This window comes from Melanostigma gelatinosum (genome assembly GCF_949748355.1).
Source record: "Melanostigma gelatinosum genome assembly, chromosome: 21".
Taxonomy (NCBI): domain Eukaryota; kingdom Metazoa; phylum Chordata; class Actinopteri; order Perciformes; family Zoarcidae; genus Melanostigma; species Melanostigma gelatinosum.
Genome location: NC_136654.1, coordinates 7,121,566 through 7,145,382, shown reverse-complemented (window position 1 = coordinate 7,145,382; position 23,817 = coordinate 7,121,566). Strand labels below are relative to the sequence as shown.

Sequence of the window (23,817 nt, the reverse complement as noted above, 5' to 3'; positions counted from 1 at the left end):
TGTGAGAGGTGGCGTGCCGCTGTAGTAAAAGGAGCACAGCACAACACAACCAATTCAATTCAGAGAACAGAAGCCCGCCATCGAACCAATCAAGTTTCCTTCATCACGGTTGCTAGGAGAGACATATCGGTGCCTCCGAACAGCTGTGACACTGTGACCAATCAGGGCTCATGAAATGCCACGATTGATCTGAAACGCTTCCTGATCCTGATGCTGATTAAATGCAGATGTGCTCGAGCGTGTAAAAAAGCGCATCATTATTTTAGGTTGTTACGACTACAGACGAGCCCGTAATTACACGAGCATGATTACGTTTTGCTCCCGAAAGAGAAGAAAAACACTTAATAATTAACTTTGTGACATCTGACATTCGTGCAGCTTCATGAAAATGTTCTGTTTCACGATGTATATTGATTGAAATAAAGGAGGATGCTGTCTCGTTTCAAACGAAGCTCAGTTAATGACTTTGCAGAATTGATGCAGTCACGTTCACATTAAAAGGGAAATTACATTCTGGATGATAAAAATGTTTTTTAATCTTTTACAGAAAGGTCTGCTTTCATACAGTAAGATGGTGTTGCGTTAAGCAGTCTTATATTTTCCAAAGTAAAACCCCACAAAGTCTAATCAGTGGACAACAGACAATGGACTCACTGAAACGTGAGTTGCACTTCTGAAACACACTTCTGATATCCTGAATCTGAATGCAGCGGAGTGACTTGGCTTGACGGTATGATACACTCTGTGTCTGCAGCTCCTTTTCAAGAGTCAACCCGCTGGCCGTTTAAAAGTCAGCTAACGAAGCGAGTGCAAACAGAGGCGATGACACAGCCTATTAGCATTTCTCTGAAATTAGAGAGATTGAGGGAGTGGGAACAATGCCAGAGACCGAACAAAAAAAGGAGGAATTACAATGAGGGAGCTGTGCTCTGAAAGGCAATGTGCACCCTGCGACGCATCGCACATCGACATGAGCAGATTGCTCGGGCGGGTCAAGGAAGCCTCAACGAAATGTAAAGAAATAACTTTAAAAAAAGGGATAAAGTAGCTTATAAGATCTCGGTGTTGTGTTTGCCAGCTGCAACAGATCTCTCTCTTACCTCTCTGCAGAAGGTGACTATGTTCTCCAAAAGCTCCTTGGCCTCGCCCTCATCGTTTCGCCGACGGGCCTCCACATGCATGCTCTCCCGCCTCTTCAGAGGCTTCGCCACCTTGCGCAGGGTGAGGTACTGCTGCGGTGTGTGGCACGCCGCGCAGTTCTTGGCCTTAATGTCATTGAGCAGCGTACATGCCGGGCAGCTCCACTGCCCCGCCTTCTCCTGAAGGCTCGACGAGATGGAGGAGGAAGAGGAGCTAGATGAAGCAATAGCAGAGGAGGAGGGAGGGTAGCCCCGGGCCTGCTTCCTTGGTTTGTGACCCGAGGAGGACGAGGAGGGCGTGCAGGAGCACGATGCAGCGGCGCCTCCGCAGTGTGCACAGCAGCGGGGCAGCGCCACCTGCTGCTCCTGAAAGCCATGCAGCTTGGAAGAGCCGCAGGCCGAGCACTTGGGTGCCCCCGTGGGGTTGCGCAGCGTGCACTTGGAGCAGGCCCACGTGCTAAAGTCCGGGCTGGAGGGGCTGGCTGGGGTGAATCGCACCGTCTCGCAGCCCACCAGGTCAATGAGGTCGGCACCGACCCTCGACGAGCAGCAGGTGTCGCACTTGGATGAACTCCCGGTGTTGGGCAACGAGCAGCCGGGGCACTTCCAGGTGGGGGCGACTGAGGAGGCAACGGGGAGGTGGGGGGTCAGAGGGTGGTGCGGAGGAACGTCTTCCTCCAAGATACTGAGGCGCTTGCTGGGGTAAGAAGGTTCCTGGGGTTGGGCGTGTTTGGGCTTGGCCGGCCGCTGTGGGCCCGGCTGGGGTGGCACACTGGCTGCTGACGGGGAGGTGGGGCTGGGGGTGTTGGCGCCCGGGTTCGGGGGTCGCCCCGGAGGGGGCACCTCTCTCCTGCTGCGAGGCACGGGGTTGTTTTGGAGGGAGGAGAAGGAAGCAAAGGGGGAGGAGAGGGTCTGCGAGGGGACATGCGGAGGCTCTTGTGGATCACAGGGAGGGGCGGGAGGAGAGTCGTCCGTCAGGTCTATGAGGAGCGGGGCAGCCCCTGCAGTGTGAACGGGAAACCCCAGCACGGGAGTGCGTACCTCGGGGACCACCAGTGCCTCGGGGGGGATTTTAGGTAAAGACAGTTTCCTGGGCCCACCGCAGGCCGAGCACGACAGCGCAACAGGCGTGTTGTGAAGCGTGCAGCGCGGGCACGCCCAGCCCGAGTGATGCACCTCCAGGCCGCACACCTCCCCGTTGCTCTCGGACCGTCGCAGCACCTCCTCCATGGCTGGGTGCTGTCCTTGGGGCTCGAGCAGAACCGGCGGGGCCGAGGGTTCGACCGGGGCCGGGGCCGGCGGGAGCCCGTTGGCAGTAGCAGGTATGGTGGTCATGGGGGGCATGTGCGTGGCCGCGGACGGCCCGAAGCCGCAGACGGTGCAGGCTCCAGATCCCTGAGCATTGTTGAGGGTACAGCGGGGACAGGCCCAGCGGTGCTCCTCGGTGCTGCTCAGCCGGAGGATCTGGTTGAGGTCGGGTTTCTGGCGCGGCGCCTCGCAGATGGAGCAGCGAGGCGTTGCGCCGCCATTCAGGAAGGTGCAGCGTCCACACGACCAGTCGCCACCTCGCACCGCCGCTGCCATGGAGCCGGGAGAGTGAGAGTGGCTGGAAAACAGAAAACAGTGGCTCAAAAACAAATCCCGCAACCACGTGAGTCAGCAATACATTCTGCCATGCAACTGTAACCGCTTAGCAATAACGCACATTCACTAATATGCTGTGCCATGTTTAAAAGGAAGTGAGACGCCAACCTGAGGAAGCCAGAGAACGAATAAATGCTCCCAGTCAACTAAGGGGGATTATCTCAAAAAGGAAGAGAGCACAGCAAAATATCAGAGACTGCAAGAGGAGGAGAGACGGGCAGAATTAGAAAAGAATAATATAATGTGAGAGGGAAAGATTAGCCAGTGCAGGGGGAAAAATCAAATCTCCCTCCTGGGGGGCTCGGAGGGCAGTAAATCCATAAACAATGGCCATATGATTAGAGTCAGTGAGACAAGCACATAGAGAGGAGGAGCTACAGGAGAGGAGGAGCTACAGGAGAGGAGGCTGAATACCAAGGACAGCGTTCCCTTCGGTCCTCCTGACTGACAACACGAGGGATCTCCTCCACTTCACATGAGCGCTTCTCTCCCCTAAATGCAGGGTAGATGGGGGCAACTTAAGGGTCGTGTCAATCCTTTCCGAATGAATGAAGATCATTCTGGCAAATCATCCACACTCACAATATAAAAGAAACCATCAACATCTATTACAGGACTTCTGTGGTGCCGGAGGAACATGTGAGGAGAGGAGAATAAATCCAGTTTAGAATGTTTTGATTCCGAAGCATTTTATCCGTCATATCCTGCTCCTACACATAATGGATTGACTTGTAACAGTTCATTCTGTGGGCCTGCAGTTCAGTCAATCTGACTTATTGACAGTGGGTATATTAGGGACACACAGTTGGATACCTCCAGAGAGCAATGGGGGGGGTTATTGGAGAGGGACGGCCTCGAGGGACGGACGGGGCCGCTGCCTGGACAAGCCCCATAAATGTCACCGTCATTCAAGCTGCTCATGCGTGAACGCCAACACGGAGATGGTAATGTGGGAATTGTCGGGCGGTGTGGTGCCGAGAGCTGGACTCCTGCGATGCTCTTCGCATTGATGGCCGGGGCAAAGATGTTGCCCGCAAAATGGCCGCGCGGGGGGGGGGGCTTGTAGATCTGTCCCTTGTTGTTATATTTTAGTCGGAGAGAGAGAACAATGCCCAAATCTAAAGCTGCTAAGTTTGTTTCTTGGCATTTTTTGTAAAAGTCTAGACTCCCTGAGGAACCAGCCTATTTTTTTCCCACATGAAAAAACATATTCTGATAATCCTTCATGTTTTCACATTAGGGCATGGTGGGAAAAAACAACAACCTCACAGTGAATATGACGTTTTAATTCCACTGATGAAGTACGACTGCCGGTTGGCTGGGCTGTGTCCTGCTAATTGGCCTTAGTTCAACTCCATTAAACCATTTCAAACCAGGCGAATCCTCAGAACCCGGGGGAACCTCTTAGAACACCTCCCAGCACACTGTCCTCACCTCTCGTCATCGCTCTTCCCTAAGGGAAGGAGGGAGACGACAGCAGGGGCTCTCTGGGTGTCTTTGTGTGTCCTTGCCGCTGGCTGTGTGTATGCAGACATGTAGCTGCATCCATTTGTAGACGTAGCATAGTTGCTTGTTATAATGTCAAACTATATTTGAGCCTTAGAGTGTGTGTGTGTGTGTGTGAGTGCCCAGGGTAGCAGAAAGCAGAAGTCCCGATGCTTCATGTGAGGAGCCATTAGCACTGCATTCACTCCAACACAAACCAGGACCCGCTGTGTGAGGAGGAAACTCAGTCTGCCAACGACAACAATAAGCAAAACCAGGAAAACACCTTTTTCATCAAGACACACAAACACTGGTAAATCAGCACCCGGCTCTTTGTTTTTCTTCGTCTTTCACCCCCCCCCCCCCTCCCCCTCTGGTAGCTATGCAATATTACTAGTGTTCATAACCTTAAACATTACCAGTATCAGTCACTGAGTAAAGATATTTCCTGAAAACATGAATTACTATGCCCTGAGAATATTCCATCCATCCCCACACGACCATGTGCTGTGTCCTCATACTACGACACATCCCCGGTTCAGCTGACCGTGGGTGAAGTAAGCGGTGACCCCCGTGCCAGCAGTGATGGCACTCGTTCACACCATGCTTAACCCTTCAGAGTCCGGCCTATCCGAGGGCCGCAAACATCGCGACGACTACGACGGCAGCAAGTGTCAACACCTCGTGTGTGATGACAGGTTCTTCCCTGTGGCCATTTTCATAACTGTCAGGCCCTCTTTCGTCTCACGCGAGAGAGCAAAGCCGCCCTATCAACCGCACGGATGCACTGTTGGAGGAATCGATTTGCTTCTCGGTGGAGTGCAAGCATCGCAATTTCATTCATGTCTGCAGCAGCCGAGGAACGAGCTTTTCATTGGAGCGATCAGCCTCGCAATCATCTTCTCTGATCTCGTTATTATCCCTCGTAAGCACGACACACGTAAGTTACACATGACGAACAGCTACTGTACAACAGATATTCTGGCGACCAATTAAAAGGATGTATTATGAGTGCACACACACCTTTGTATGCACAGTACATGCCTGCGGCGGACGAGGGACCCACTGCAGCCTGTGGTTTCTGAAGCCGACTTAAAAGGATGCTTTGCGTGTACATGCTCCATGAGTGAGTACAAACACACACACACACACTCACAAACCTTTTGTCCTTGGCCCGGTGCTCAGTGGAGAGTGGAGCTGCACTAAAAGTGCCCACTTCAGCTCCTCAGTGTTGCAGACCTGGGCGAGTAGCCAATAGCTTACAGCGTGGAAAGAGAGAGAGAGCGAGCAAGAGAGCTCACCTCTGAATGCAGCCCGCTGCCCATAAAGTACCTGCTCCTGGTCTAAATGAATTAAAGTAAGAGCATCGACAGCTTTCCAATGCATCGCTGGCTGGAAGGCAATCATGGAGCACTTCAGCAGACCATCACAAGGCACGAGAGCCCGACAACGCTCAGTGAAAACAAGCAAACGGGTAACAAAAAAATAAAAAGTTTAAGTAACTGCCACAACTGAGGCACCTGCAAGGACATCTTCATAGAAAAGCAGGGATGCTCGTGTGTGTGCGGGCCACCTACGACCGGCTGCTTGGATTCATTCCTAAACGCGGTTGTGAGATCAAGTGAACCGAGTCTCGCCAGCTTCTCCCTGCGTCGCTGTGAGACATTTGGCCTCTGTGCGACAGTCATTAGCGCAGCCGTTCCGAGGGCTGGCCCCGAGCCCAGGGCCCCGAGGGGGGGGGGGGGGGGGAGCCATTGGCCACTGGAGGCAGAGTGCATCTTCTTTACACACTCAACACTAGGGCTGGGCGATATGGCCTAAAAATAAAATCTCCGATTTTTTTACAAAAAATCCGATTCACGATTTAAATCGATTTTTTCCCCCACAAATTTTTGCAGATGACAGAAGCTGTTGAAAACAATTTTTTATTTTATTTTGTGATGATTTTCCCTCGTAGGTTGATAAAAATAAAGTGCAAACAAAACCTGAACATTGTAGAAAGGTGCCTGTAGTATACAAAAAGTATTTGGTCACTCTTTTGTTTGCCTGAATCATTTAAATATAAAATTAAATTAAAGATAACATTAAATGGCATTAAATAGTAGCCTTCCATTGTAAACAACTGTGCAAATGTAACTTTTGACAGTAAGCTTTTCTAACTGAATACACTGATACAAACACAGCATGAAATAAAATGTATGTGACCCTTTACCATTCACATTTTCAAAAGTCCAACATCTGATCTAACATCAACATAACATATTTTGCACAGTAAATAAGTGCATGTAAACAAAATCAAGTGCATTCACAACATAACCAACAGTATTAAACAGTAGTGCATGTTTTTTCTAAATATTTTTTGCCAGGAAGACAGCGTCGCTTGTGCTCCCGCGGTCCTGCTCCCTCCTCAGGGCGCAACACTTCTCCCACTCGGCGGCATGCCTCTGTTTGAGGCTGTTTGTTCTGTGTCAGATGACACGAACCCGAACCATTTCCAGACCACGGAAGACACATTCTTCCCTCTCTTAAGAACGAGAGCTTCACTGCTGGCCGCCATTGTTTTCGTTTGTAAACAATGCGCGCGCACTCAACTACGGGAACCCAACGGGGGGAGGGGTGGGGGCGATTTTCTCGATTTTCAATAAAACACATCGCCTTAAAGCACACATTCGAATTAATCGATTAAATCGATTTATCGCCCAGCCCTACTCAACACAAAAACAAACATCCACACAAAACTGCAGAAGCTGTTGAATGTGTATTTTCATATCCTGTCGGCACTTCCTGGATGATTAAACTTGACAATACGTCTGAAGCGCTTCGACATTTACATTCGACTATCTCCTCCACGTCACTTCTATTTTTGTTACGTCATCACCAGATGATGGTGCATCTACAGTACAGACGTGCCTTTGGTTTCCCTTCTAAACGAAACACAAAGAACATGATTAATAATGAAAGAATACCAAAAAGGACAAAAACATGACACACTATTAATTCCTCCTCAACAATTCAAACACTTCGTTGGCGGTCTAATAAATCAATCCTGACATCAGACAAACACACAGAGTCAGTCAGCGCTTCACAGACTTTACATAAACACACAGCCCATCAGATGACGGGACATCTGGTGACTAACTACCTTCTGTAAATATTGAAAAACAAAAAGGGTATTTCCAAACCCTGACGGTAAACACGAGTAACCTGTTTGGTTTCATGAATGCCATAAAACGAATGAGTCCAATACAGTCTACTGTACTCTCTAGTGATGCTTCAGACTGATAACTGATGACTGAACACGTCTTATCTTACATGCTCGAGTATCTGAGAGCAACATACCGAGTGAACTTCCTGGTATGAGAGCACGCCCGACACACATTTACTCCCAAACTGTGCTGTGGATCTTGGCCAAAGCTGCACGCTAACCACAAGGAAAAGGGTGTGTGTGTATTTGTACAACTTAAAGTATCCTCGTAGTAAAGGCAACTTGCTAAGCAGCTCAACTTGAATGTGGTTGCCTCTATGAAGGAGCTCCTACTTAATATTGTAACCAATCCATACAGTGTTGGATAGACTTCTGCCCGGCAGACAAATACTGTGAGAAAATGATTTCCACTCGCACAACAGAAACGATTCAAAACCTTAAATAATTCCTCATTTTATGATTATAAACTGGTCAGTTTTAACAGCAACGAGTAAAAGTTAAAACATCAAACATGCCAACGGCTTCACAAGGTTCAGATTGGATTATTGGATATTTGGGCTGCAAGATTAAGCAATTTTAAGACACTCGTGTGGGGTCAACTGAGCCTAATGAATGATCAATAGAGTAATCGATACTGCAAATAATCATAAACTACCTAACCTTTACGCTTACTCTGTAACAAACGATGTCCTTAAGTAACCCCTGCTGCCCTCAGTGTTACCGTCACAGTGTTTTGCAATGCACCTAAATGTATTGCAGAATGTCTACATAAAGGTATTCAGGACAATATTATAACTGCTTATGAATAATTTTTGCTACTTCCGTTGCTCTAGTCCACGATTACTGTTATTACTTTTCATCCTATGTCTATTATTAAACATGATCTGTGGTTAATCCGATGTGTAACAACACGTATCAGCGATTACTAATAGGCGGTGTGAGGCTGGACAACTCAAGGAAGCCCGGCTGTGTTGAGCTCCAGATAAAACAGATAATGAATGTTGAAACCTTGTGCTGCAGCTGAACACACCCAGAACTCTGACAGGGGTCAGATCAGCGCCTTCACACGTTCTTCACCACACTTGTGCGAACGCGACTGAGAACTCATTTTTCACCACTTAAGTAATTGAACGTAGTCCGTTTGCGGCAGTCTGGCTGGCAAAAAGGATTTTGTTTGTCACTTTGGTTGTGGGATTTGTCTTCGCTCGTCAGATCAGAAGACCTTTTTTTCCACTTAAAAGCAATTTTCCCCCGAGCATGCTCACTTCGCAAAATGGCGAAGACTTGAGAATTAACTGCAACAGTCTCGGTTCTACCTGCCACGTAATGTGCTACGGCATTAATACAACTCATTACTCCAGAATGAATTAGTTCCAGCTGACATGACGGAGCCGAGTCAACGACTGCAACTTATCCGAGGCGGAGTATCGAGTCAAGACTCGCTGGCGTCACATGAGGTCACATTGGTGACACTCAAGTCTCCGTCATAAGGGACGGAGCGACAGCATAGTTGGGGAAGTTTTGACGTGAGTATTGCCATTGAGCAGGACACTTTCTGAGACTAGAATAGATTTATATAATGTCATGTCAGCACAAAGACCAGAGCAAATTAGACAAAAGGATCTTTTGAAAAAGCGCCCTCAGGCCGAGACTTTCCTCCAGTATAAACCTCGCTGAGGCTGTATCACGTGAAGGGTGTGATGCTGTAGAAACAAGGGTGTTGTGTCAATCTTATGTGTCATGGAACTGACACGCATGAGAATATCTGGGTCTGGTTACGCTTTTCAAGACGGGAAAGTTGACGTTTTTATGCAAGCCTGACCCAGACGATCAAGGCCTCATAACCCCAAATAAGATATGAACCAACAACCTTTTTCTGCTGAATAAGAGACCGAATAATGCAAATACCGGTCAAAAGAGGGGGAAAGGAGAGCTGAGAGAGAATAACAGAGGCTTCTGACCTCTGGCTGTGCCCTCTGTGAATATTTCACGACCGGGGCTCATTTTTGACGAGTGAATGTGTCAGCGGTGGCGACGCGGCTTCAGACATGTGAATCTTTAAACAGAGGAAACTGTCTGACTGGGTTTCAGCAGACATCAGTAGGCCCGGAGCACAGCGAGAGAGCGAGCAGGAAGCGTGGCAGGAAGCATCGAGAGCCGGGGAGGAAAGGCCAGAGGCTTATTATATCTGAGGCTCCTGAGGGCACCCGGTACCTGGAGGGCAGGAGAACTGCTGACACAGCGCTTGCTGCCTTCAGCCAGAGGGGGAACTTCTCAGACAAGGCAGCGCAGAGTTGGAGCTTTACTTCCTGTTTCCAAGATACTAATTCAACCCCGGAAGGCCGACCGGGTAATCAGCTGGTCACACGTTTTCCTCCAGAGGGGCAATTCTCCAGCACGTGTTGCTTCCTGTGTGAGAGGTTGCCAGGTTACCATGTGTGTGCTGTTATCTGGGGCCCAATGCAAATGGGGTACTGAGCATATGCTACAGATTTCCATGGCAACAAGAGTGGGGGGGGGTTCAGTTTCAGTGCCAGTGGGCTTGTTTTTTCTTGCCGCATCGATGCTCCGTTTTCCAAAGAGAGCCCCACGGTGAGACAACGCCGGCGTGGGAGAATCTGTTCCGGAGGCTCGGGGACAGTCCCGTCTTCATCAGAGAGGACACAAGCACGGCCGGTGACCACACTGGTCGAATCCAAGGGGGCCCCTTTTTAATCCAATTTTTAAAAAAGGAGGAGAGCCAGTGGAACGGAGCTGCGATAAACGCCCCCATCCATCATGCTGGGGGACAGCGGAGGCACCGGGACGGACTCTGCAGAGAGCAACTTTTTTTTTAAAGGGCTGCGAAGGCCACACGTGCAGGCGGGACACACAGCAGCATGATGGGGCCGAGATCACACGGAGCGCCGTCACATTATTAACTTAAAACATCGTGCTGCTATTCAAGGGGGGGCAGTGAAAAGAGATTCACGTCTCTGTCGGCTGTTGTGTTCTTGAGTGGAACGTCCCCGCCGAGGTACTGATTCACTGCACACAAAACACTTCCCAGAGTCAACGGGTCGCGGCTGGATGAAAACACATTTTTAAATTACCCAAGGACAAGACCGCTCATGCGGCCTCCGAGCTAAGAAAAACAGAAAATGTTTGGTCGGACAATATATTGGAGAATAAACTGGGAGAGGACGGCTGACGTTAAGCTGGGCCCACAGTGTTCTGTTGTTTCTATATTTCATGCTCCGTCACAGCTCAGCAAAGCTTGCCTAACATCGTTAGGCTCACACTGTGAGTATTTGTGTCTAACTCTGCTGTATTTCCCTCAGTAGTGTCCTCCTAGGAGTCCCGCCCACTGCCACGCCTCTCTCCGTAGGCACAGCTGTGCCTCATCTCCGGTGATCGCTTCCAGCTGACATAAATACTCCTGTCACTCTCATCCCAGTTGTCAGTCCGTCCACCTACCTGGTATTCCGACCCGTGAGTAGTCCCGCTGTTCACTCTCTGAAGACCCGTTACTAACGTTGTCTCTTGTTTCTTCAACTGCCTGCCGTACAGTGTCGAGCCTCGGGTTTTCACCTGTACGTAGAAGCCTTCCAGTTCGTTCCTCGGAGATCAACTGTTTAGTCTTGGCGTTCCTTTGTCGAGCCTCGGGTGTCACACAGACGATCCAGCCTGCCTGCCAGACGCGGACGTGGACCGGGCTCTTCCCGGCTAAGGATTCGAGCGGAGCGCGAGGACGCGCCTCCGTAGTGACGTTTGACAGTTTGCCTGTCGGCTTCGTCTGCCGCTCCACAGGATTAGTCCCTCTCCGGCTTGGAACCGGGCGGAGGCGTGGAGACGCCTCCTATTAACTTTGTCCATTTCCTGTTTTTTCCCTTGACTGAGAGAAATAAACGAACCTTGGTTTTGAAATAGAACTTTGCTGTCTGAGTCTGCATTTGGGTTCGTGAAACACCCCACATCATAACACACACGGCCGTGTGTGTACATGTGCATAAGACAGCAAATAAGTGTGTGTGTGTGTGTGTGTGTGTGAAAGAGAGAGGGCATGTTTCAAGTGCATGGTGTTTATAAAACATCTATTGTCATGAGTGTGTGTGTGTGTGTGTGCGCTCCTCTCCTCGGTGAGTGCTGTACATCTCTATGTTTGTGTGCTCAGCTGACTGGGGGTGGAGTCTGATTGGTGATGGAGGCAGAGGCTTGTTGCTACAGAGATGCACGGACGCAATGGAAGAGTCTGCTTAATGAAAAGAGACAACCTGACTGTATGATGCAAAACCATTGACAGTACGCGCTACACTAGAGTTTCATTCATGCGAGCGGTGTAAACCATGGCCGCCTGAACTGGTACACGCAGAGCAGATGGAAGGACAACACACCGACGGCAGGGTGCAGGGATCAAGAAAGATGAAAGACTGGAGACCGATGCTGAATAAGTAATGTGGGGAAATGTGATCGGGGCTCTCTGAAAATCAATAACTAACAACCGGACCGCGATGCCCTGAGTGACTCAGCAACAACTTCGACACAGCTACAGGCGGTCGATACCAAAACTGCCCGTTCTCGTTCCGGGAGACGTGACGCGAAGAAGAAGAAGAAGGAGGAGGAAAACTGGAAATGCCTCCAAACGGGTTTTGTGTGAGGACGGTTGGAAGGAAGTCAGTCAAAACAGCCGGATGAGCCGCATGTTCAACCTGAGCTTCTTACTGACGATAGGCCTCACAAGGCAGCGACTGGAACAATGCATCACTGCAGCGAGGTCCTTCTCGTAGTCACAGTGACTGAATACATATTTCTTAAAGCGGTGGATACTGTTGAAACGCCGCATATGAATAGCACGTTGCCTCCACAAATAGTTTGCCTCACTCGAGTACACAGCTGCTGCTCGCTCAATAAACTGTTGGTTTTTAAGAGACGCTCTTAATAAGTTATATTCTGAAAAAGAGCTTCTATTCACAGCAAAACAAACAGATTTGAGATCTTGCCACAGTGAAACAATACCAGTCTGTGGCCACATTCACCAAGATAGTGTCGCCACGCTTTTTAATCATTTCCAAAATGAATAAGACTGAATCAAAGCTGGATTTGAATACGGGTAACAATGACAGCAAAACTCATCTTCTAATTACCCGTGGGCTGGTTTTCATATGGCTCACAGAGGCCAGGTCGCTATCTGTCCAGTCAATCAGCAGCACATACTGTACAGCTGTGCTGGGAGGAGCAAACAGGGTCAGATTTTGGGTCACAAATCCAGCTTAGCCATATTTTGGGTGCTTCATATAAAGAAATAAAAAAACATCAAAATGCAGGCTTTGATTGGATAAGCTTTGATGAAACAGGGATTTGATCCTTCGCTGTGAGGTTATTGAATCCTCAGTAAAGCTTTCTAAAAGCCCGTGAAATAAAACCTTTTTTTTTTTTAAATGAATGCTCATACTGAAGCTTAGACAGTAATGTCTACGCGTACGCTCACTAATGGCAGCATTCCCGTGTCACACAACACCTTGTCTCATCTCCTCAGCTGAGTAAACGTGTTGGCACCCGGCTCTTACCTGCGCTCCCGGTGAGGCAGCGGGTGATGCTGCTGCTGCTGCTGACGGCTGATGAAGGTGGTGCCCCACACCGGGCTGCTGTGGCTGGTCCTGAGCCAGCCCACCGGGGGGGGAGACGGGTACGGGGTGCTGCGGAAGCCGTGGTCCGACTCGGTCTCCGCAGTGAGAGACGAGGCAGAGCTCCCCATCGCCGCTGCAACAGGAAGTCGCTCTCTAAATGTTTGTTTTGCTTTTCCTTCGAGCACCCAGGCGGTCGAAGGATCCACACTTGCGTCCGGCGAGACAAACTGAGACTGAAAGGGTTCGTCCGGACCACAACTGAGATCATGCGTTTTGTGTTTGTTGTAAACTTCCTGTTGACAACTGTCTACTTCAAATAGGAAGCGTTTCCCTCCTGAGAGAGACCTCAGAGAGACCCCTGAGAGTGCTAGAGTTAGAACTAAATAAAAACACTGTTTTCTCGCAGTAAAGGCTCGTAATTCTCTCTCTCGTAAACTTTAAGCTCGTAAAACTCTGCACCACGTCTTCGACGCTGCCACTCATAATTCCTCCGGGGCTCCTCCTGACACACATCCCCAGTCGGTGCAGTCTCATGCCGGCTCCATCTTTCCTGTGCTTGGAAAAAAATAAAATCAATCGATCGGCCAAAGCAGGAAAAGGTGCGGCACGGACGTCAACATTTTCATGGTCTGTCAGAATCCCAGCAGCCAAACATCGTTCGAAAACAAAATCCAGGACCGCACAATAGCATCACGGTCCATAAAGACAGTGATCGATGGGTCGTGCAGGAATAAAAGTCGCACAAAATATATCCACAGTTATTTACAATGTGGGCAACGGTGGAAATCAATGCATTGCATTTGCTGGGGAAGCATGCTAGCATCCAGGTCTCATCTTTCAGACCTCCAGTGGGACTAACAGCTGCTGTGGAAGTGTACCAGTGAAACACCCAGCAGGATTAAAACTCATGCTGGGGAGGGCTTTCTCACGAGTTACACCACTTCTGGTATTTGCAGAATTTTTCTCCACCTCACATGAACGTCAGAACTGAACCAAGGATGCACAGAGCTGCTCTTTAAATCCTCAGCAGTCGCCACAGCGTGGAAGTGTTTACAGCTCAACTTCAAGTTCTGTGTAAAATCCGACAAAATCCCAGAGAGACGGGATGTACCGTGTTTAGGCTACGGTGCTCTGGCAGCGCGTGAGAGGACCGGGAGATGATCCCGGTTTCCGCTGTCTGAGAGAGAGAGAGAGAGAGAGAGCGCGAGAGAGAGAAAGAGGCGACTTAATTTCTGTCTGATCCCACCGCCGAGGTCGGGCAGTCTATAGTTCATCAACTCGCGCTGAGAGTTAGGTGGACCTGTCAGCCTGTCACGGCTCTTAGTCTCTCTGCGGGGAACGAGTATCGCAGCATTCACGTTTTTATGGGTATCGATAGCTATGGAACCCTGAGGCAAAAGTCTAAGGAGGGAGATATACCCGTGGTTTTTGTTTGTTGTTGCTTTATTTCACAGTGACGCAGTGAGCTTGTGGGCTTCAAACACCGCATGTTGAATTATTAATCACTGACAACGCATATACTGTCAATTAAGTTCATTAACAGCACTGCAAAGCATTAGCCTGTGCCTGTGTCCGTTCCCACACAGCGGTCCAGAGGAGACATATGCAGCCCGAAGAAGCATCCAAATAGCCGAGGAGTGTCTCGTCCAGGAAGCAGCCCAATTCACTGTCTTCCGCCGGGTCCTTTCGCAGCCTGCTTTCATCTCACGTATTCCTGCATTTTTGGGGGGCTGTAGATGCCGAGCCTCGTTGCCTCATATTAGGAGACAGCCTCGCTCCAGTCCCGCTGTCGCCTGCTCGTAGTGTTGCAAAGCTGCTCCATCCTCACAACGCCAGTATGTGGTGGTGTTATTTCGGGCATTGTTGTGGTCCCGTTACATGTTCTTATCCTCACCCCCACCCGCCTACCCCGTTCTGTATTTCATCCACGGGGGGGCTTTGATTCTCCCTCGCTGGTATAGCGTGAGCGCAGCGGACGAGGATGCGATCTCCTTCTATAACAGCGGATTACTGGAGTGTATGCAGCGCGCATGCGCACTGGCCCCGGAGAGCAAAGAGGAAAAGGCTGGGATGCTGCGTTCAAGAGATGTAGGTAAAACCACAACCAGAGTGTCAGCGATCTCACTCATTAATGTGAATGAGGTCTCCAGTTAGTGTAATGACAGATTGCGGTATGCTCACTCCGGGAGAACACATCACATGTCAACCTTACACAACTGTGTAACAATCTGTTTTTAGTTTTTTTTTCAATTGGCCCTCTTTGAGAAGAGCCTCAGCTTTCATAGTCAAGGCTAGGAGGAGGAAGTGGAAGAGTTAACTGGAAGACAGTAGTGACTGCAACACCCATCATTGCTCAACTGTCCCCTCACATTACTGAGATAAGCCCTCAAACTTTCCCTCTCCTCTCCTCTTCCACTTCATATCCCTCTGCTGACCTCTTTTCTGATCCCTTGTTCTCTCTCTGAAATGTCACCATCAGAACCAATGCACAGAGCACAGCAGGCCTAACCCATGATATGGAAATACCCATATACCACATGTGTTTTTTTGTACGCATCTTTTGCTGCACATGGGTTAACCATTAACTGTGGGCTGTACCAATGCAGGTCAAGCAGGGCCGGCTGCGTGGCGTCATCTGTCTGGAACTCCTGCTTGGTTTCACAGAAAGGGTGTGTTCTTCAAGCACGACTCCCGCTTCTGTTTCCTAACTGGTTTGTCTGGCAAACTTGACTTTCCACTGAAATCGGCTAAGAAACGCAAGCTGTTGACAGACGTACTGCAAGTCCAAACCCGGGTCCAGAGGGCTGTTGCGGTCAAGAATGCCTGCGTCACACGGAAAAGCTGGGCAACAAACAGCTCACTTGTATAACATAAACTCCACTCAATGACTACAAGGAAGTCCAGGTTGTGCAATCACATTTGGGTTGTTTCAATTCAGCCTAACCATGTAACAGCACACTCACAATTACGAAGCGTATTTAAAAAGGGCACAATAACTAAAAGCAGCTTGCACATATTGCAGACACAGGACAGCAGAAACTACACTGAAACAAATTGCACATAAACCACCCCGGAAGTCAAGAGGACTGCAACCCCTTTGTCAGGGATGCACCTGTCCCACTGTAAGTCAGCACCCAGAGACACAGCAGCTGACAGGGTCAGTGCCAGAGAGAGAGAGAGAGAGAGAGAGAGAGAGCGAGAGAGAGAGAGGGATTCGATTTCATTTCTATTCTCCAGGGAGAGGGAGAACAAGGGTAAGGGAGGATGTGAGCTGATTTCACGGTACATTGTAAGTTGTCATTTCTACACCACCCCAAAAATGCCCTGAACCTGTGCCATAACACAAACGATGAGACTCTCCACCAAATCATGTGCACACATTACATATTCTGATGTTGATTCTTCCACTGGATAAACTATGAGTTCAGGCCTCACAGGTAACACATCATCCACCCTGCTGATGTGTCTCTAGCATCTCCAGATACCAGTTCATCTACCTGACCTCTGACCTGCCCACAACCCCCTAAACAGACATGTAGAAGAAGACATGCCCATGTTGTTGTTACCCTGTTATGTGCAGCCAAGCGGCGGGAATAACGCGATCTCCACTGTTGGGGAGTGAAACCACGTTTTAATTGCGAGGCACTGTCACATAATCGATTCTATTTGTGGCCGAACTGTAAGCCCGTGAGCCCTGTCACCGGCATTAACGTTACCCACACGAAAACTCTCTCCACGATCCCATTGAGACGGGCGGCGCGAGCCGAGGACGCCGGGGGAACCTTGTAAACAAAGACACTCTTATTCAGCCATTTGGTCGACGTTATCGACGCTGCCCGACAGTCGTGCACTCCGTGAAGTCCACTCACACGTCGGCTAGTCTTACCTCAAGTCGGTCGAAGGGGGAATTATTCCTGTTTTTCGCTCGTCTGGTGCGTTAACTTTTCACAGCCATGGAGACGATAAGTTCTTTCCCCGGGTCGTACTTCAGCCGCCGTAACCTCTCCAGGCTTTAGCTCCGCGCTCGCCGCCGCATGTTTCAGACATTTGTGACAAACGCGTACATGTAAGGCGACAGTTTTTTTTTATTTTGCACTCAGTCAGGTATTCGCGAGACTGATGCGACCGCGTCGGTTTTACCTCAAACAGCCCAGGAAGGAAGGGGAATCTCCAAGGAGCAAGGAGAGCACCGCACGTACGTCAAATGCGTAAGGGGCGGCCGCTGATGCCGACAAGCGCACGTAAACGTACGTAACATGCAATCGAGAATACGAGAGTAGTCAACTCAATTTCCCATAATCAACACGGGCATTTTCAACAACGATATCCGGGTTCGAGTGTCGTCACGTTTGACCAACATAAACAACCAAATATATATATAATTATAAATGTGTAAACTGTACCGAAAACAAATCTTTGAATGTGTGATTTCCCCTTCCTTTAGTAAGCATATATTGTACATATACCCTTGTTGTGGCTAGATTTAAATCTTGAGTTTCAAATCTCAGAGTAGATTAGCCCTTCTGCCTCAGGCCAGTGTTAGATAGTGGCGCTCTAGTGTCATCTAGTGGCTCTCAATCTGAACCGTCTCAACTGAGCCATTGGTATCAGCAAATTGAGGAGCTTCAAAACATCATTTCACATTTTTAAATGTACATGTCTACTACAAGCTTCTTCATATATGTTTCTAAAATGATATTTTATTATTTTTATACGAAGCATCCACAATGGTGATATGATATCATGGATAAAGGCTCTCTCTCACTGGCTATCACTTCGGGGATCATAGAGAATATGTGTAAATAGGAGCACTGACACCCACAAAAGAGTAACATTTAGGCTCAACCATAGACTGTATATAAGTGCTCAACAAATAAGTCCCTGACAACCTATAAAATGCTTGTAATATTATTACTACTGCTTTTGTTGGTGCTAGTACAATGTTACGGGTAGTTATGCCTGCTGCTGCAACCACCGTATACCACCACAAGTGTAATTGATGCTGTAGCTGCTGTACTTTGATCTGTTGAGTGTGATTGCTTTGAAGCCCTTGAACTGCAGCATAAAATGTATTGGCTCCAAGGAAACATGTTCCTTTGTTTGACATAGTGTAGTATATTACTACTGTGGAGAGTATTACTTCTACTGAATGCAGAATAACATCACGTGGCTGGGACTCTAACAGCCTTAACTCTATCAACCAGTGGCAGGCCATACCTTAGCTTTTACATCAGCAGGTATGGATGTGAGCCAAATGCTTCTTAAATGAATGCTAATTGCCGTGTCAGCATGATAATAGAAATAAAAAGTATTAAAATATGCCTCTAAAATAAGGAACTACTGTTTTTTTTATATCAAATAGTGAGTTTATGGGGATATATTGTGCTGAACAGAGTATTATAGCTAGAGATGCCTACTTGGATATTGCTGTATGGATTATATTTTTATATTTGGGTTCAGTTAGTACCTTGCAAATGTAGTTTTTCCTAAAGGGATCTAACTTTTCAGCAAACTATACGAAGGTTAATTCCTGTTCAGAACTTTCCTAATTTTTTTACAATATTTTGAGTTGATTTTTGCTGACTCCCCCAACAGTAAAGCTGTCCACACAATATGATTTTATTAAAAAATGTATTGTTTTCCTAAATCGTTTTGTTTACCAAATTGAAATGCCTGCCATTCCTTTAAAACCACGAGTGAAATTAAAATTTCCTGAGGATAAAGAGTAGCATGTGAAACAAAGCGAGTCTGGATTATCTCTGTTAATGCCGGTGTCACGCGGGTTGTTTGAACCGGGGCAATTCAGAGGATTAGGCCAATATCATAAGGGTCGGTATACTTCAATAATGAGATAATGAGTCAATTCTAAAAACCTATTAATCTCTTATTAATATAATTTCCCTGTGTGCAATCAGTCGCCAGAATATACTCGGATGTGTGTTTGAACAATTGTAGAGAATGAGCCCAGGGTTTGTGCTGGGTGAGTGATTATAGTAACCTTAATGATAAATCTCAGTAATCCTTCAGCTGAGAGACACAATCTATGAATGTCTGTGATTACAGTGATTTATCTTCAGGGTTGAGCGAGGCGGAGCAAAGCATCCTTTGAAGCAGAGGAGTCGACAACGAGTCTCTGGGCGGAGAAAGTTACGGCTGGACGTTGTTCACGTGTATCCTGTAGTACTCGAGTGTAGTAGGCTACTCGTGTCTACAGGATACATACTTTAGAAAATGTTAGTAACGTTACCGGTGTGACAAAACTATCTTTTGAGCAAAGCTAACAAACGCTCCTGGAAGGAAAAGGAAGGACTCTTCGTTAGAAGGTATGCGAATGAATGCATCTTTGTACACTTCTTTTTTGTGTGTCTTCGTTAAGGCGCGTGTGCACTTGTTCTTCGCGAGATCATTTCAGTCGCGACTTGTGTCTTTTGTGTGTGGACTACCTTTTTGGGATAACTTTTTTTCCAGAAACGACTGAAAGTTGCTATAGCTAGCCCGCTTCACTCAACTCTTCTTCGTGGGTTTATTGTTTTTCAGCGGCCAGTGTCGGTGCGTACACACTGTTGTCATGACAATGCTAGGGAAACCCAGCGCGGAGGCACGTTGGGAGACACAAAAGACACCAGCCTCAGTGTGTTAAGGCTTTCTCTCGCGACCAAAAAACTCCCATGAAAGTTCACAGAAAGTCTGCCACAACACCGCAAGAAAGTGTTGTGTTATTCTCCCTTTATTCTATATCAAAGAGAGACAGGGAACTGATCCTGTGTCAGTGGAAAGAAGAGCAAGGGGTCATAAGGATATGTGCAAACTGTTGGGCTAAGGTGTGTCCTGTGTTTATAGGAGACTAAATGTGACCCTGCTAGCCAGGAAAGGGATGCTTTTTAGTCGGCTCTGTTCTGTTTGGCCAACACACGTGTGTGGAAGTGACTAAGGCTTCCACAATAGAGGGTGGACAACACAATTGTCTTAGGGGGAAAAGGAAAAAGATGTCTGTGTAGGCGGGTGGGGGGCAACGATAGCATGAGGGACAAACGTGTGTGTTTCATAGGGTTTTCACAATTACACGCGCGTGTGTGTGGATGGTAGGAAGGTGGGGTCAGGGTCACTTTACATAGTCATGGACTCGTGAGAGGACATGAGGGGACACCAGGGTAGTGGAGAGGGTTGGGGGGGGGGGGCTTTAGTTAATATCACTACCGCTGATGTAACCACACACACACATGCAGTAAAGTACAGAATCAGGCAGCTACCGGCATGAATGTTGCTAATGACGAGCAGGAGAAGCTCTCACCTCTCATGACTCACGATTATTCTTGTTTACAATCTCGTGCAGGGGAAGTTTTCACACGTCTAGATGCTAAAAGATGACAGTTTTATGGACCAGTGCCGGATAAATATCCTCCCCCTGTCCATACATAAAACACTGGGTGGCCAAAAACACGGGAGATTTAACCACACCAGAGCCACAAAGCTTCCTTTATTTCATTATTATATCGCCGTGGCATTCAGTAGGACCTTGCTGTGAGATAAACAGCAGATCATCTTTGACCGTGAAAAAGGGGATTCATTAATGGATTAATCGAGAGCTCTTCTTAGCTTGTTTCGTCCGACTAACAGTCCAAAACCCAGAGATATTCAGTTTCCTGTCACATATAATGAATAAACGAGGGGATTTTTGATTGAATTATGCACATAAACATTAAATCGTACATATAAAAATAGTCAAGTATTTTTCCCGATCGACTGTTAAGTTAATCGTCCTATGTTTCATCTTTGTTGGGACACTTTTAGATGTGAAGACGGATGCTTTTCAACACATGGACACAACAGTACACTGTATCTAAGGCTGAAATGCGAGAAATCAGAACAGTGCCACTTCAAATGGAAGTGTGAATATATTTGCGATGGTAATCTTTTCAATCAAAGCAAGAGAAAACTGAGAATACTGAATTAATACAGAATCCACAATACATGCGGTGATGTTTAAATAGCAATAAATTATATCCACAGTATTGCTTCTAGTTATATGAATTATGCATTTGAAGATAATTTATGGCAACGACGTGCAACATTGGTTTATATTCGTCCTGCCAAGTATCCATGTATGTCAGCCTTCCCTCGCTCCTTGTGTGTTGGGGCATGCAGCCACATCTCTCTCGTCTGGCTTTCACCCGCGGGGCCTGGAAGCACACATAAACATACACACACACACACACACACACATATTCATACAGTCATGAACATGGGGCAACATGAACAAGCCTACATCAAAGATACATCTCTTCCTTATGCACGTTTGATGGGACAGCCAGGCAGCGACTGGCCACCGCTCCAAGTTCCGGCACAGATTAGTATGCATGACGAGGTGGAAGCAAAGCCGTGGACTACTTTGTTGGAGGGACAGAAGATAGACACAGCACAGATGTGTGACAGCAGCACTGCAACACGAGGAATGTGTTGAATGCTCTTTCTTGTTTACAATTTAGCGTTAGATGACGTTTTTTTTTGGCTTACTGCTGAGGATAGAACCGCAGCATTTCATAAAGCTGAGACACGAGTGAGTTCAGAACTCTCTCTGTGCACTTGTCTTTTGTCCCCACTGTTTGATGTATTGTTGGCCTTTTTTTTTAGCCGTGAGCAGCTGGTTTTAAGTCCCTTTTGTCCGCTTGTCAGTCTGTTGGCCGAACTTCGTCGTTCTGGTGACACAGTTACAAAAAGTTTATCGGCCCGTTTCCCAGACGAGGATTAAGACCAGTCCAAGGACATTGAGGAAATTGCTCAAAAAATGCCAGATCAGACATTCTGGCTTCTAAAAAATAACAAGAGAGGGAGTGAAGATATGAATTACCCTGAGGTGATAAATACAGTTCTTGTAATTCAGTCAAATTAGCCAATACAACTTATTGCTGTATTGTATTGATCATTTATACAAAACATTTCATCATTAATATCTTGAAAAATGCTAATTTTAGTCTTTAGAATATAAAAAAAACAAAGAAATTTAATTACAATGCTGTGAAATAGAGAAAAATAAGCAATCGTCAAACTTCAGCAAGTTAGTGGCAAAGTAATCTGTTTGAAAGACTGTCAGATTAAGTTTATTTTGATCCATATGACTAATAGTTAGAGCACAAGTTATCAGTCAAGTGTTCTTGTAGCAGAACAGAACTAAATAGGAGCGTGTAAAGGTACGGATAGATGGATACAAAGCTGAGTTAGTTTGCATTTCTGTCGACATCGGCTGTCTTTGCTTCGCCAGGATTCTAAAATGAGTGAAAGCTCGGTCGGCTGCGCATCAATTCCGACTGTGGCACTTTCTTGGCACCGAGAGACACTCTCATCCCAAATGCAAGTGAAGTCCAAAAACCACTCGGCACTTTCGGAGAGTGCCGTCGGTTGAACTCGACAATGTGTTTCCCTTCTCGCCAGATGTTCTGCTGAATGAACACGCAGGCTCGGGGCGAGAGAGGTGTCGCCACCCGTACGCTCTGCATAATTAGCTCATATTAACACAAGATAATATTCATTCGATTCAGTGAGAAATAGGCCACAGTGTTACTGGCGAGCTGGAAGGTTTGTGGGCGGTGATTAAGACGTTCTTTATGTAGGAAAGCAGCTTTCACGCACATTTTATTGCACGTGTCAAAAAGTCATTCACTGTCACTGCTGTTCAAGTATATTCCAAATGTGAAAATATCAGGCATAAACCGATGGGAGTTAAACAGGATCCTCTGTCAGGATGAATCGTCAAAGATGGAGAGAACTTCTTCAAAGTCAAGACGTCTCAGTGCAGAGATCCTGGATAGTCATTGTGAATACATACAGGGAAGTCAGTCCAAGGCGAGCTCTGTTTTCATCATAAATCACACGGTACGAAGACAACCTTGAAACTCAACACTTCAAGATGTGAGAGGCCTGCAGAGGCCCTCAAAGAGACAAGAGAGGGGCGGCGGATGGAGAAGAGCGACACAAAGACGAGGCTATGGTTTGAGTGATTGTACGTCCTGGATGCTTCCAGAAACGTCAATGAAAAGCTCCGCTTTTTTAAAATGATGGTTTTGATGAGTGAGTACCCCGTCTGCTCATTCATCATTTCTCTCTCTTTCACATACTTCTAGGTCTATCTGCTGCCAGGCTAACACACATATGTGTGTGTGTGTGTTCCCAGGTGAACGCCAGGATTCACACTGTAAGAGGAGGACCACCAAAAACCAAACCTGGGGAGCCGCTGGAGCCCCGGGGTGCTGGAATGGAGCAACTCATAGAGTAAGAGAAATACTTATTTGTGTAATATTTTAAGAGCAGCGTTGACGCAGTTTGTTCACGTGTTTTATTGTGTTTACTGAATGAACTTCCTGTCTCTATTTTGGGTCTTCCTGCAACTGTTTTTGCCCACACTTGTGTTGTGAGCATTGCACTGGGACTGGAGAAGCATTTCAGCCACATATATAGCAGATTATAGATTACTCCATATAATATATATATATATATGCATGTATGCAGTGTTTATCAAGTCCCAATGCAATGCTCACAACAGAATACATTTATATATAATCAATCCAAAGCCTTTAGTTTTCTAAAAAACAATTTTAAAGAACCTTTTGAAAGACAGAACTGTCCTGAAGGTTTGTAATTCAGTGTTTTTGAACGTTTGAAAAGGAAGCATGAAGATCGGACTGACTGTTATGAATACAACATCTTGACAGAAATTGAAAGCAAGCCCAGTCGCTCTGTTCTT

At 47.3% G+C, this 23,817-nt stretch overlaps 1 protein-coding gene across 1 annotated transcript in view; it reads right to left on the bottom strand.

Moving 5' to 3' along the window:
- Positions 1-17,093, bottom strand: part of capn15 (calpain 15) — a 33,531-nt gene extending 16,438 nt beyond the window's left edge. Inside the window, exons 1-2 of the mRNA XM_079293341.1 lie at positions 16,966-17,093; positions 1,101-2,745 (exon numbers count right to left, since the gene is read on the bottom strand). Coding sequence (XP_079149467.1) covers positions 1,101-2,723 — 1,623 coding nt within the window. The 5' untranslated portion in view covers positions 2,724-2,745; positions 16,966-17,093. The remainder of the gene's footprint in view (positions 1-1,100; positions 2,746-16,965) is intronic.
- Positions 17,094-23,817: the final 6,724 nt, after the last annotated feature.